Raw genomic sequence first — 16,472 nt, 5'->3', positions numbered from 1 at the left:
GCAAGTGAATGAGAGGGTAAAGCCAAAATCATAGATTGGATTACTTGCTGGGGTGGTAAAACTGTTTGGACTAAAGAGTCTGGAAGGGAAGTACCAGGAAGCAGTGTTTCTAATGACACAGTTTGCTCTGATGGCTGACACTATTTATTTATTTATACGGCCTGGACGATACAATTTATTACCCAGCAAATATTCCCTAAATTTTTCAGTCATAGCCAATTTCAAGGCTATGGATCCAAGTTTCATGGAGCTGTAGTTGGACATGCTACGCTCTGTGGGCTTTAGTCCTCGAATAGCATAAGCTATAGGACGCACCTTGCCATCTGCTTGCTGTTGTGAAAGCACTGCCCCCAGACCCCAGTGACTGGCATCGACCTCCAAGATAAAAGGTTGGGAAAAATTAGCATAAGCCAATACGGGGGAATTCACCAACCGAGCCTTCAACTCTTGAAAGCTATTTTCACACTGCTCTGTCCAAACTTCCTGTAGTGCACGCTTGGAGGGGCGTTTGTGCTTAGTCCCAGCCAGCTCGGCCACTAGCTGGTGAAGCGGAGCAGCTAGGGATGCAAAACCTGGAACAAAGCGGCGATAGTAACTAGCAAACCCTAAGAATGACCTCAATTCAGCAACAGAGCTAGGAGTTTGCCAATTAGACACAGCAGATATTTTGTCTGGGTCTGTGGCTACCCCGTCCTTGGAGATCACATGCCCAAGGTACTTTACCTCTGTCTGCAGAAAACAGCATTTTTCCAACTTGGCCTTCAAGTTTTGTACCTGCAAGGTCTCCAGTACTGCGCCTAAGCGCTGAATATGCTCATCTACTGTGGTAAAGAAGACAATCAGATCATCCAGATACAACAACAATGATTGGTTATTCTGGGAACCAGGCATTCTCTCCATCAATCTCTGAAAGGTGCTTGGTGCATTACAGAGGCCAAACTGCATGCGGTTGAACTCAAATAACCCGAAAGGAGTGCAGAAAGCAGTTTTCTTTTTGTCTGGCTCAGCAACAGGGACCTGATTGTAGCCACTAGCCAAGTCCATGGTGGAGAACCAGCGTGCACCTGACAACACGTCCAAGGACTCCTCAATTCAGGGCAAGGGAAAAGCATCCTTCCTAGTCCTTGAGTTCAACAGAAATCCACACAAAGCCTGATACTGTCCACCCGGCAAAGCAGCAGCTCGGTACTCTGTAAATGAAAGCAGGAGATGACTTACACTGGACAGTAAAACGCAGCACGAGTATCCCTCCAACTGTATTGTTTTAGTTACCTGTCCACAAGTTCGCGTCACACCCTAATAAATATTGGTCAGTGGCGGTGGAGTCCACTACACGTTTCTCACAGGAACGCAATGTTTCCCACCTACAAGGGTGCAAATAACTTTAAATCTCTGCCAAACAGCCATTACCATTCTAACAGAAGGCTAGGCGGCCCGCATCAAGCTTTTATAAAAGAAGTTAAAAGTGCCAACTTGCCCATCTTGGACCAAGCACTCACAGCTTCAGGTTTGCTCCAGACAATACCTAATTGCCTACACCTGAGCTTATGAAAGGGACAAAAACCAGCTTCGCCTACCAGGGGCGGTTCCCAGACTCAGGTCTCACCTGTCACACAATTAATTACACTGCTAACATCTGCTACAGTTTGCAGACAGGTGCCATCGAGGGAAGATGACCCATCCTAAATCCATGTTACCAGTCAGCAAGCATTAATAGCATGCTAGTGTATTCTGATCAAAATCATCTTAATTGAGAGAAAAAGTGAAGGAAGAAGAGTGGTTTTATCCAGGCTGGAAATTAAAATCAAATGTTTTGTCCAAAGGCAGGTGGAATTCTTTATTTTAGCCGTTTAGCTTCATTCGCATTCATTAAGTACTAGCTGAGAGTGTCCCCCTGCTGCAAACCTGACCTATGACTAAACTAATAAAGCTTTATAAGCTTTAAATTATTTTAGTGTCTAATAACTGATATTGTTGTTGTTTAGATGTCACGTACCATCACCAATCAGCATTACGGAACTGCATCAGTGACTGCACAGGGTCCTTCCACGTAGACTCTGCCCACATACCTGAACCCACCCGCAGCAATGGCTCTGCCCTGCCCTTATCCATAGCTCACTTCCTATTTATTTGGTTCTTTTATCCAAGCTCTACACAAGTGACCGATAGTTCCGCTCAAAGGAGTGATTGGTCAACATTGTCAGTCATGTAATCTTCTTACTATTGAATAAAAATACTCCAGATTTACCTTTATGTTGCCGTGACACTTAAGGTGCTTTGCAGCTCTGAAAGATCCAAAGAATCAATAAACTGAAGCTGAAAAATTAATCCATGTATGGAGAGGTGTATCATCATCATTAATGTTGCTTACAGTTCAGTGCAGAGAGAGATCATTAGAAGGAATTGAACATGATTTATTTAAGCACAGAATTTAATTTGAGGTATTTGGTGGTTAGACGCCGACGGCCCATCACAGCAGAACAGAATCCCAGCGGCAATGACAATAAGTGAGAAAACAGAGGTCCAGAGAGCAAAGGCAGAATAGAGACTGAGCCTGCAACAAAGTTTGAGGGCCATCAGAGGCCAGGAGGGTGCAGAGACACTGAGATAAGACCAGTGTTGGTCAAGTTACTTGAAAAAAGTAATTGGTTACTGATTACTTCTCCAAAAATTTAATCACAACACTACTGATTATTTATTTTAAAAAGTAATTAGTTACTTAGTTACTTTTCAAAAACATGATACACAAACTGAATAGGTAATAACGCAATAGACCTTTCAGCCCACTTCTATTTTTTCTGCGTAATCCATCATATAACTATGATGGATAATTATATGATGCAACTAATACCACAGTATTAGTTGCTGTTTACCGTCCACCTAAACAAAACTTTCTCACTGAAATCCTACTCTTATCTCCACCATATCTCCACTCCATACTACTGCTGTGCGATTTTAACATCCACATGGACAGAATATCAAATTCATCCACAAGAGATTTTATATCCTGTCTGGACAATTTTGTCTTACACCAATATATGGATGTTTCCTACACACTCCAAAGGACATATTTTGGATCTTGTTTGCTGTACTGGTGTCACCCCAAAGAACTATGCTGTATTGGACATGTGTAACGCTTCCACCTGGAAGAAAGTTACAAGCTGGCCATCGAAAACTCTGAAAAGGTGATGAAACATAACAAAACCAGTTGTGATAAGAATGTCACTGCTTCACAGCTGAATGTTGGAGACAGTTCTGGTGAGGAATGTGCGGGTAAAAGGGAAACACAAACTTGCAGATAAATAGGAATCATCTGTGTACATTGTAGTAAAGAAAGCCGTCAATCTTCCTGCGTATACAGTCAGACCTGAAGGCCAAAACAAGCCCCTGAGAACCTCCGAGACCTCCTACTGCCATGTGGGTATTTACCACCTTCTGAAAAGGAAATCCTTACTCAGCAAAAGAGGAAACCGCCTGTGTTACCTGTGTCTCCTGTACATGATGATGATGATGAAGAAGAGAAGAACTCATCTCATACCTATCTGCTCCTTTCTTTGCTGAACCTGTCGCCTTCACAACAAGCAATGACAATCAATAAACCAATAACAAAACAAATCATAACATCTCATTATTATAATGAATTTCATTCAAAATAATATTATAGAAAAACATTCACATGGGTCCCATCAAAGTAAAGTAAATTAGTAATAAAGCTATTAAACATTTTTCAAGGTCAATCAAATATCTAAAAAACAGATTTAACTGTAGGTGTTGTGCAACAAGTTCAATATTCTAAAAGGATAAGGCATCAATTCAGAAGTCCCATAGGCTGTTTTGGCATTACATCAGAAAAGTAACAAAACAACATCCGAAACTGATAAAACTACAAAAATCAAATCACTCACTCTGTTAGGTCTGCACTTCACATGCCCCGCTGGTTTAGAGACTTATTCCCGTGAACAAAGCAAGACAGAGCTCGATCCATTTTAACTTGCAAGGGGAGCCGATAGAACCAGGGTCTTAGAGCTGCAAGCTCCTCACCTGATCCCAGACAACTCCAAACTCTGGCCCCCTCTCACAGCTCTTTTATTAACTCAGTGGTCACACAAACATCTCATTAATCATGCAACAGATAAAACACTCACATGTGAACATATGTCGTTTGTCTCTGCAACAGTGAACATGTGATGTGTGTGTCTATGAGCATGTGATGTGATCAGTGATGTGTGTGTGTGTGTGTCTGTGTAGAAAACAGAGGTGAGCATTCATGCTAAAGATCTAATCATCTTGCACAATGACAATGACAATCATATTGATCCACAATTCTCTAACACACTCTTGAAACGTTAATTTAAAATTCAGCCATAGTGGAAAAACCAAAAACAACAATATTCAATTAAAGCTGCAAGCAGCGTTAAGAGGGTCCTCGCACCCTGACGCGTCCAGCCACGCCCAACAACTACACCCAGCACGTCCAATCTGATGTCACTTTGATGGAATTCATGCGTAGAACCACCAGCTAAAACTTAATCTCGTTCAATGAAGATTATATTTGTTCCACTAGGTGGCGCTCTAACCATTACTGACAAATGGCATATCAAACATTTCCCAGCTTGACTCTCGACTCATGCCTTTGACGTTTGGGAAAGATTGGACATTGTGTTTTAGCATTGAGTTATAGCAATTTCGTTCTTCATGGCGAGACATCAATGTTCGCCATGCTGCTGGTGTGGCGCCCTTTCTCTAAAACTTACAGTTTTCAATGTATTGCCAAGACCAACTCCTTAAGGCTTTCCTGGAGAAATTTTAGGCTTCTTAGGTCACCCATCACTATACTGTACTCCAAAGTTTCCTTTTCCCACTAGTTGGTGCTGCATCTGATGTCAAATATGGCAGTTGAAATATGTTCAGGGGTGGAGCCTTATTATATGTGTGCACTTCGGTCCAGATCGGACAATGTACAGTGGCTTGCAAAAGTATTCGGCCCCCTTGAACTTTCCCACATTTTGTCACATTACAGCCACAAACATGAATCAATGTTATTGGAATTCCCTTGCCCCCTGAGTCAATACTTTGTAGAACCACCTTTTGCTGCAGTTCCAGCTGCCAGTCTTTTAGGGTCTGTCTCTACCAGCTTTGCACATCTACAGACTGAAATCTTTGCCCATTCTTCTTTGAAACAGCTCCAGCTCAGTCAGATTAGCTGGACAGCGTTTGTGAACAGCAGTTTTCAGATCTTGCCACAGATTCTCGATTGGATTTAGATCTGGACTTTGACTGGGCCGTTCTAACACATGGATATGTTTGGTTGTAAACCGTTCCATTGTTGCCCTGGCTTTATGTTTAGGGTGGTTGTCCTGCTGGAAGGTGAACCTCCACCCCAGTCTCAAGTCTTTTGCAGACTCCAAGAGGTTTTCTTCCAAGACTGCCCTGTATTTGGCTCCATCCATCTTCCCATCAACTCTGACCAGCTTCCCTGTCCCTGCTGAAGAGAAGCCCCCCCAGAGCATGATGCTGCCACCACCATATCTGACAGTGGGGATGGTGTGTTCAGAGTGATGTGCAGTGTTAGTTTTCCACACATAGCGTTTTGCATTTTGGTCTCATCTGACCAGAGCAGCTTCTTCCACATGTTTGCTGTGTCCCCACATGGCTTGTGGCAAACTGCAAACGACTTCTTATGGTTTTCTGTTAACAATGGCTTTCTTCTTGCCACTCTTCCATAAAGGCCAACTTTGTGCAGTGCACCACTAATAGTTGTCCTATGGACAGATTCCCCCACCTGAGCTGTAGATCTCTGCAGCTCGTCCAGAGTCACCATGGGCCTCTTGGCTGCATTTCTGATCAGCGCTCTCCTTGTTCGGCCTGTGAGTTTAGGTGGACGGCCTTGTCTCGGTAGGTTTACAGTTGTGCCATACTCCTTCCATTTCTGAATGATGGCTTGAACAGTGCTCCGTGGGATGTTCAAGGCTTGGGAAATCTTTTTGTAGCCTAAGCCTGCTTTAAATTTCTCAATAACTTTATCCCTGACCTGTCTGGTGTGTTCTTTGGACTTCATGGTGTTGTTGCTCCCAATATTCTCTTAGACAACCTCTGAGGCCGTCACAGAGCAGCTGTATTTGTACTGACATTAGATTACACACAGGTGCACTCTATTTAGTCATTAGCACTCATCAGGCTGTCTATGGGCAACTGACTGCACTCAGACCAAAGGGGGCTGAATAATTACGCACACCCCACTTTGCAGTTTATTATTTATTTATTTGTAAAAAATGTTTGGAATCATGTATGATTCTCGTTCCACTTCTCACGTGTGCACCACTTTGTGTTGGTCTTTCACGTGGAATTCCAATAACATTGATTCATGTTTGTGGCTGTAATGTGACAAAATGTGGGAAAGTTCAAGGGGGCCAAATACTTTTGCAAGCCACTGTATGTGGGAATGAGATCCAATAAGATTTTCATGGCGAATCAGCGAAATTCGCTGTGGTGCCATGGCCACAGCCTAGTCCGAAAACTCAAAAGCTCCACAATTTAATATGGCCCAGGTGTGTAGTTGAGACTGGCCGAATATGAAGGTGATAAGATCAAATCCCAATGAGGAGTTCGCAAAAGCACAAATGGTAAATGGCCTGTATTTGTATAGCGCTTTTCTAGTCCTTAAGGACCCCAAAGCGCTTTACACTACATTCAGTCATTCACCCATTCACACACTGGCGATAACAAGCTACATTGTAGCCACAGCTGCCCTGGGGCGCACTGACAGAGGCGAGGCTGCCGGACACAGGCGCCACCGGGCCCTCTGACCACCACCAGCAGGCAAACATGGAGTTAGTATCTTGCCCAAGGATATTTGGCATGCAGCCAGGAGGCAGCCTGGGATCAAACCACCGACCTTCTGATTAGTGGCTGACCTGCTCTGCCACCTGAGCTACAGCCACCCCACAAGGCTTGGAAATGGCAAAATTGGAGCCAAAATGGCACCTTCAATCCAAAATTGCGGACTTCCTGTTGGGTTTGCGTCAATGGACTACTTCCAGCTCGAGTGAACACTGGCGCGTCTGGCTGCCGCTACTCACCAGTACATTTTCGATTATTTGGATTCCAATTTGAATGAACAGGGACATTCACTCTCAGGACCAGATCAGTCTCTGCCAGGGATTGATTTGTAACGATTGTCTGCTACTTCAGCTAAATGTGCTCTGACATCTTATTCCCAGTGAGCTGCACTAGCTTAACTGAGCTATTTTAGCCTCCCTGTTTGTCGCTCCGGCCGGCTCGGCTCTTTTTCCTCCACATCGTCTAAGATGTGGGCCAAGATGTTTTTGAGCTGGTCAGCACTATTCTGGACTCTCCTGATGCTCGTCTACCATCCTACGGCTGGACTGCTCCGCTATACAGCCGCTGAGCTCCTGCGCCTTCGCGGCCAGCTGTCGCTCCCATCACCGGCGGAGCTCCACTACCACCCGGACATCACTTTCCAGCCTCGCTAGAGATACATCCATCGTGGGTCCTGCAGGATTTTCCTCAACTCCAGTGGAATTAAATCGTTTTTTAGTCTGCTACTCGCCGCCCTCGCAGGAACCCTGCAGGATGATAAAGGATTCAGAAAGTTTATTCATGCAGGTCCATGTGACAGAGAATGTGCATCTTCTTTTTGTTTTCATATTTTCATTTATATTTAATTGTGTTGTGGTTTGCAGTGTTTTGTGTTGTTTCACTTTAAATTTGTTTAAAAGGAAAAAGTTGAAATGTAAATAGTTGGTTTTTGTATTATATGATTTATTGATTACATTTTATGTGGAGTGAATAAATAAAAGTATATTTACGGTGGCCCCTAGAGACAAAGCACATACAAACTCCAAAACATGTACAAACTCCAAAACACGTAGAAACTCCAAAACACGTACAAAACACAACAGAAGTGCTCCAGGATGCTAGGGGGCAGTGTTGAGCTTTTGTTACCTAGTGGCTACACAAGCCAGCAAGTACCAACGACCAGATTTGGTGTGTTGTAGTAACAGGTAAATTAACATTTTTTTTTTAATTATTTGAATATATATGAGTGCTTGTGTATAAATACACAAACAATACACACATGCTTTCAATTGTGTAATTTAAGTGATCTAGGTAGCTCTGTTTGGGAAGTTCAGTTACCGCTAGAAATGTGTTTTGGAGTTTGTACGTGCTTCGTCTCTAGGGGCCACCGCATATATTTATATATAAACATATATAAATAAAACCACGGGTTTTTTTACATTAGTAATTCCTTTTGTGCATAATTTTATATTGTTGTTAATAATAAATTAATTAAAACAACAAAACAACCTGAAGAGCCGGTTGGGAGCTGAAAGAGCCGGCTCTTTTTAGTGAGGCGAGCCGAAAGAGCCGGTTCTCTAAAAAGAGCCGGAAATCCCATCACTAGCCTTTAGTTCCCTAGAGTGCCTTGCATGTGAGCTGACTGGACCCATTCCCACCATCATAGCTACTGTATACCCGCCCCCACCCCTTTGTCCCAGGCTGTGGAATGCTCTACCCCCAGATATAAGAAACTGTCATGTCTGTGTGTAGGCAGGCAGGAAGAGAGGACCCAAAATGCAGGACTCACTGAGGCGGAAGTAACTCAAAACACACAGCTTTATTGCTGGTAAGAAGCAGAACAGAAAAACACTAACTCAACTGGAAGAACAGAATAACTAGGCAGGAGGCTGGCTGGCAAACGGAACACACAGAGGAAGCGAGGGTGAACAGACGTTAACGACGCGACACCGAGTAGGGGAAGACACAGACACTAAATACAAGAGGTGAACGGAGCGAAGAGGAAACAGCTGGGAGACACGGCTGACGCTGATTACACTGACGAGACAGGGAGAGCACAAAGCTGAACGCACTGACATAGGACACAGACCTACAAAATAAAACAGGAAGCACACGACAGACAGAGACACAGACTCGTAAACAGGCATAATGACGCCATGGGCAGACAGAGGGACATACGAGCAGAGAAGACTAAGCACAGGCAACCTAAACCAAACATGAGGGCAAGATAACAAAACCCAAACCAGAAATAATCATCATCGTCATCATCATCAACATCATCATCATCATCGGATAACTAAAGAATCAGAATATAATTATAATCAAAACAGTATCACCAGAGAATAAGAACTAATCCATAATGCAAAAATAAACCAAAACATAAGAAACACAAAATACTGGGTCGAACCGACCCAGGACCGTGACAGAAACATTGGTTCTCTCCCCCAGTTTCAATCTCGACTCAAAACCCATCTGTTCAAATCTGCATATTCACTGTGAACCCACTGTTTGTTAATTTTATCTTGTGCTTTGGTTTTATTGTTCTTCATTGTGTCATTGTTCTATTATGTGTTTTTATCTATTGTACAGTGTCCTTGGGCTTCTTGAAAGAAGTACACTTATAGGAATCTAAGCCTCCATTTGGCAAGACTAAGTGATGGAGGAGTTCAATCACACACACTGATCGACTGTAGAAAGCTAGTGAGTGGGATGCACTCGGATTTGGCTTTGCACAGAAAACATAGTGGACTGGCTCTGAGCTATTCAGCTGAATTGCCTTTAGATCGGCCTGTTCATTAACTGTGGTCAAAAAGTCCTGGCCCAGAGGTGCAAAGGGCTAGCTGGTGTGTAATGACAAGCATGGCTCCCCCCCCCCCCGACAGTCTTGGAAACACAAAATTCAACCTTGTCATTAGATAACGCGGAAGCATAACTTAAACAGTCCTTCACATTCACATTACTCACACTCTCATAACACATACATATAGGACCTTGGGGGTGGGCACGCTACACGTCATCCAGATGACCATCAGGGTGTACACCTCACCCCTGCCGTCGTTGCCCACCTCTCAATTTTAAATACACGTAGACATTGAGGGCTATCAGGAGGGGCTGTGCGCTTACCTGCTGCTCTCTGGCAGGTAGCTCCATGCCCTCCTGGGTTTTAAATGCACCTTAGAACACACATGCATCAACACTACATATGAGCAGGCGGAGGGAGGTTTGGAGTCTTCACACACCCCCGTTCTCTGCTGCCTGCTGGAGCGGGGGGCTGGGAGGAGGAGTTGGCCGTCCGACTGGGGTCTGGAGTGTGGGGCCTCCCTGCTGCTGCGGAGTCGGGGCGGTCTGCTTCTCCCCACCGCAGGGAAAAGGGTAACACCACCTGGGTCTGGGTGCAGTTTCCCCCTCCAGGGGCAAAGGTACCTAGACCCGGTTCTTAGAGTACGCTTGGGGAGTGTGATTGTGTGTACAGCGTCTATTTATGTCTGTCTCCACGTTGGTTGAGTGCTGAGTAATTGCATATGAGAGCATGAGGGTGGGAATGGATGTTTGTATCTGTGTGTGCTTGTATGTCTGTGTCCATATGTCAGGTCGGGTATCAGACGTCACCTCTCTGGGGACATCTCAGGCCCTCCAAGGTATGGAGGCCTATCTCCCCTCACCACTCCCCCTGCCAGTGGCATCGGTGCGTTGGTGGTTCTTTGTGTCTGGGATGGGCGTCCAGGTACGCACCGGCTCACTCCTTGGTGGCTAGGGGTTAGGGCTTATCGGGGCCTGGAGCCTGGGGCTCGCTCGGGCCCCTTCGAGGGTGGGGTGCCCTCAGCCTCTTGGCCTGGGGCTCGGTCACTCTGGCACAGCTGGCTGCCGGCGGAGCTCACGGGCACGTCACTGCAACCCCCCCTGGCTTCTGCTCCGCGGCTGCTGAGTGACCCCTCATCTGGGGCTCTCCTCAGCTCTTTCTGGGACAGTGGCGCAGCTGCCCCTCTGTTGGTCTTCCTTGGTCTCTTGTGTTCTGGGGGCCTCTGGATGTCTGGAGCCTGGATCTCCTCCATACCTGCTTCAAGCCCTGGGCACAGGGGTCGGCAACCCTAGGCACGCGTGCCACAGTTGGCACGCGAAGGGTTAACTGATGGCACGACCAAAGCTGGACTGGCCATCGGGCATACCGGGCATTTGCTCGGTGGGCCGATGATTTTTTTTTGTAACGGTATAAACAATGAAAGGTGGTGGATTGGCCAGATGCTGGCCGGTGTGTAAAAATAACTCAGTTGTTTAGTGGTGGCATTGCGGAGCTTCCACAGATTCAGTAAAATTAACAAGTGGTGGAGGCCAGCAGGTGGAGGAGGGAAAGTGGAGGCAGGAGGAGCAGAGACCCGAGGCGGCCGCCGGTCCGAGTGTCAGGTGAACCGAACTTCAGGTAAGAAGTTATGACCTGCAGTCTATCTGGGTCAGATATGAACCAAGTTTAGCTGGAGTTTATTTTCGTTGTGCTGACTTTTTACAGTCAGTTACAATAACTTGTACTGCGTGCTAGCTAGCATGACGGAGTTTCTATACAGCTGGGTGGGTGCTGTGATGTTACTGATAGTGAACTTTATTTTATTCATAAGGTTAGTTAGTAGAGTTGCCAACCGTCCCATACAAACGGAATCGTCCCATATTCAGAGAAATTATTACGCTGAGAAGGGACGCAGTTTGTCCCGGACTTCAGCTACAATGAAAAAGACACAAAGCTGGAGTTATTCTGTCGTTACGCTGCACAGCGGACTCTTCTTCTCTCCCCCTCCCTCTCCTGTTTCTACTTTAATCATGAAACTGATCAATGATCAGCTGATCGGCTTTTCTCTCTTGTTTGTTTATCGCACACTTTGCGCCAGAAAGAGGAAACCAGCGGATGTCGCGCTAAACAACAGCAGCACGTTTAAGCTTGATCAGCTGTTGTTAGAATTTATTTAATATTACTTTCTAGTATCAGCTGATGTTTGCTGGAGCCACAGCTGTAAAGCTGCTGGTCATGATGTCGGTTTGGATATGTGGTGAGAGGGAAACATGAAGATGAAACCAGGAGATGTCCTTACTGAATCATCAGAGCTGAACAGGTGATGGAGGAACAGGTTTACCTTTTAGGTGACATGGATGAGTTGAAGGGAAGTTATGAACTGTTTCTGAGAGACAAATAACACCAGGATCCTTTTTTTTTACTTAGCTGACAGCTGGTAACTGTGCAGGGGCGGGTCTAGCAAAGTGTTGCCAAGGGGGCAGGTAGGGCATTAACAGGGAGAGGGGGGCACAAAGAAATACTTTTCTTTCTTATTCTCATTTAAAATTTCTCGTTTTTAATAAATAATTATCTGAAGCTTACAACCAAAGTTTTTATCTGACATAAAATGTATAGAAATCATACATATACCAACAAGACAGCGTATATCACTGTCACAACAGCGGTTGTTTTCATTCAAAGGCTTTATGGCTTTAATACCTGGGGGGCCGGTCTCTAGTCAAAATGCCCGGGTTGTTTTTTTGTCCCAGTCCAGCCCTGGGCACGACACGCAGTGAGTTAATCTGAGAAGGTGCATCAAAAAATAAATGGCCGCACCAGCGGTGCACATCGCAAATGAGCTCGCATAGACACATTAGTTGTGCTGCTTCTTAATGACGGTATCTTAGCTAACAACCCCAACTACCAGATTCAACTTGTAATTGGCTAAAAATAACTTAGCCTACCGGTGAGAGGGACGTTGTTAGCTTTCCATATTCCGACACTTCAAAAGCTTCAGCAGCTTTCCGCTCAGCACAGCATCAGCACCACGGAAATACACGGATACATCCATAGACTCGAGACACAATGCATTTTTGGGACTTTCAGGTGTTTGGACCAATGTTTTATTTCCTGAACAAACCACAAATCTTTAATGAGCAGCTAGATTTGTCTCCAGTTAATGCAACATCGAAGCAGCTGGAATCCACAGCTGTGTGTGTCCATGGAGCTGCATGTTCACCTGCTGGACGTCACTACCTGACAAGTTTAACTGTCTTCAGAACATTGCAGAGGCCTTATTGACAGTATTTGGCTCTACATATCTGTGTGAGCAGATTTTCTCTCACATGAGTCCTCAGGTAGCCTCTGAGTGGGAGACCAGAGATCACATTAACATGTGTGTCTCTGTATTAACAAACATGCCATATTGGCCCAGTTTATTTTTCTTATCATTGTTGTGAGGAGACCATAAATAGCATTTGTATTTTCTGTTGTACACTTCGTTTGATGTTATGGATAAAAACCTTTTATCCTTTTTTTGTTTCAAAATAGCTGATAACTATTCGCTGATAGCTGCCAACATCTGCGAACAAATATAATCTATAAAGTGGTTCTATATAGTGTGTAACTGTTAAAATAGAGCGTTATTAAATTTATTGCTAATGCAATCATATGGCACACTGACCTCTGAGGAAATTTTAAATGGCACTCGTCATCAGAAAGGTTGCCGACCCTGCTCTAGCAGATCATTACATGAAGGAACCTTTTAAATACAAGCGCGTCCATGCTCACAGGTGTACACACGGGTGCTCACACACACAAACTACACCCTTTTTGGCTCCTACCTCAAAGCACACTGTGCGCTGTCGACCTTACGTGCTGCACAATAATGTTTAATATTTAGTATTTACTGTTATATTCACATAGATCATCGTGATGTTGTTTATTGTATTGCTCTCTTTTTCTTTGCTTGTTTTCTCTTTTTTCTTTCTCAGCAGGTGATCCAGGTGATTGATAGATGGATTTTTTGTCTGTTTGTTTTGTTGGTTTTTGCCCTTTATCGCCGTTCGCCTTCCCCGCTGTTTTTCTTTCCCTCTTTCTTTCTCCCTTTTCTTTCCCCCAGTCAAGTCTGTCCCGTGTTCAGCAAATGAAAATAAAATAAACAATAAAAGGTGAATCAAATAGACCATTACGGCAAGGCTGGGATGGTCCATTTGGTAAAGTAAATCCGTTGGGCGTCTTTCTTTGCCTTTAGACAATAATTCTGATGCAAAAGAACCAAACGGGACAGGCGAAAAAAACCCAAAAAAAACAGTCCTTCAGTTTTGTATTAACAGAAATTACAATGCCATTCTCAGACATAGGAAAACCTGGCAGACCCTTAATAATTGTCCAAATAGAATAGAATAAAACTCAAACACTGGGTCACACGACCCAGTACCGTGACAGAGAGGAGTAATAATGAGATTACCAAAACAGAAAATGGTATTGCATGCTACATTTAGGCTGTTAGTTAAGTCTCATTTTGTGGCAACCCTGAAAAAGACCTGCGTTTTAGTGTTTTCTTTAGGACTAGTTCGGTAAAGCAGTTTCACCCCGGTTCTTTTTATTCCTCGGGCATCCAGAGACGGCACCGGACTCGGTAGTCATTTCACAAAATCTTTATTCGTCTTCAGTTACGCGTGCACCTTCTAGAAGGGGAGACGTACAGGGCCGGCGTCCCTCTGCAGATCTTCCCTTCTTTGTTTGTTTCCACCAGTTTTATAGAAGCGACCCCATCGTAAAACCCACATGGTGTGTTATGAACTCTGTGTTTGTGTATGTATGCGCGAGCACGTGAGCAAATGTGTGCGCGCGTACCTGTGCGTAGGTGTGAGTGCACATGAGTGAGTGTGCGTGTGTGTCTCTGTATATGTGACTTCCTGCAGTCATAAAGAGGGCCATCTCCCCTCACCCAAGCTACACCAAATTCCTCTACAAAACATAGTTAACAGATTACAAGCACTGAGACCCCCACTCTGCATCCACTGGGCCATTATGCTCTTGTTGTCTTACTTTTACAGCTAAGCATGTGGAGAGTCTTCTGCAAACCTACTTCTAAGTAATGACAATTATGAGCTTTTATTACATTCAGGACCTTAAATAGTCAGTTACTTCTTTTTGTTGTGAGAAGCTTTCTGTGGACTGCTTCTCAAATTCAAAGAAGTCCATTTCAGCTGGGCTGGCTGGCATTCGGGGCACATTAGTGTTGTTAGTTGCGGGAGCAGCTTTACAACACTCTGTTATCAGGAGCTTCTTCACACGCTCTCTCCTACGCTCATCTCTCAGCCAACGAAGTTTATCTATTACAAGACTAGAGAGACTGTGACAGCTATCCAGAACAGCATCAAAACGAGTCTTGATGGCCTGTAACATGCAATATGATGCATCTAAGAATAAAATTATTTTACTATATAATTACCTATTGTATTTATTTTGTGGGCTTTACTATGCTAAACCATCTTATATGCTATCAATACTGTATGAGATTTAATTTGGGTTGAGACTTCTGTTGATATTATGATTAATATTCATGATTAATGATGATCAATATCCCTGATATTTACCAAGGGATGAATATTTGGACTCTTATTCTATCATTTTAATAATTGGAAGGCTGGCTGTCATTCTCGAGAGGTCATCTTTCAGGGTAAGTGTCTTTGACTTCAGACTTGTGAGTGTTGGTAGTAAAGCCCATAGGTTCACTCATCCCCTTGTAAGATGTCCAGAGCTACTGTCAGGGGCTTCATCACAGTGCAGTACTTTGTCAAGAATTGGTATTCCCTTTCATTAAGGCACCTAATTCCCAGTTTTACATACAGGGGATTAAGTTCATTCAAGGGAATTGTGATGATTCTGGAAATGGCCTCATACAGAGAATTCCACCTTGTGGATGTGAGTACCCTTAGCTTCCTGCAGCTGACATCCTCCACCTGTTCAGAGGCTAATGTTGATCGACTTGCTTTAGTCCAAAGAGCAGAACATTTTGCAATGCTACTCCTACCTGTCTTGGCCTTGGTGTCGGCACAGGAATTTAGATGTTTATCAACATCAGTTGTTGGAATCAGGTTGTGTACAATGCACATCTGTAGTATGGAGGGAGGCTAAACTGTGCATCACCAGATGTGGTTGAAAGAGCTTCTATTACATCAGTAAAAGTCGGTTCCTCATCATCACCTTCTTCATTTTCAGATTCAGACTCCAGATCACAGGGCTGACATACTCTGAATGCGTTGGCAAAATTGGATGCATTATCCGTTACAGTGGCAACAACTTTAGCTTTTAGTCCATATGATAAATGGATTTCTTCAATCTCTGCTCTAATTACATCATAGGTATGGCTGCCTATAATTCTCTTGCATGCTAGGGCGGCCTTGTTGCGCTGTGAAGTGGAGACCCATAAAACATTTATTATTTACTGTCCAGATGCCAGCAGTGGTGAAACAAAGTCTACCTCTTCGAGTGTAGCCTTCAAGTTAGATTTCATTCGGTCGTATTTTCTCTCAGGGTATCCTACCAATTTCTTTCTCTGGGGCAGCTTGACACCACTTTTAGCCGGTATTTTTTCTACAATGCGTCGCAATGATTCAGAGTCTACAGTGCACGATCGTACTCTCTCTCTGTTGAGCCAACCATCCCTTTAACGTTTACTAGAAATGACTTCATGAACTTCTTCCCAAATAAAATTTTAATCATTAGAGAAAAAATGACCAATAATTATCCCACAGATAATTGAAGTTAACACAGAAGTTAACTCTTTCTGAGTTAACTTCAATAATTACTTCCTCCAAACCATCAACGTGTCTTTTAGACCCCATTCCTACAAAACTGCTCAAAGAAGTCCTGCCATTAATTA

The 16,472-nt window shown here is 44.0% G+C and overlaps 1 protein-coding gene across 1 annotated transcript; it reads right to left on the bottom strand.

Moving 5' to 3' along the window:
* Positions 1 to 14,707: 14,707 nt before the first annotated feature.
* Positions 14,708 to 15,933, bottom strand: LOC146378508 (uncharacterized). Its single transcript, XM_084942670.1, is given in 3 exon segments — positions 14,708 to 14,997; positions 15,226 to 15,309; positions 15,312 to 15,933. Coding segments are annotated over 3 exon segments (765 nt in total). The 5' UTR covers positions 15,703 to 15,933.
* Positions 15,934 to 16,472: the final 539 nt, after the last annotated feature.

Source organism: Perissodus microlepis, chromosome 11, assembly GCF_051167445.1.
Source record: "Perissodus microlepis isolate ML-2025 ecotype Zambia chromosome 11, ASM5116744v1, whole genome shotgun sequence".
Lineage (NCBI taxonomy): Eukaryota > Metazoa > Chordata > Actinopteri > Cichliformes > Cichlidae > Perissodus > Perissodus microlepis.
Note: the sequence above shows the minus strand (reverse complement) of the source record. Positions and strands in the feature narration are given on the sequence as shown.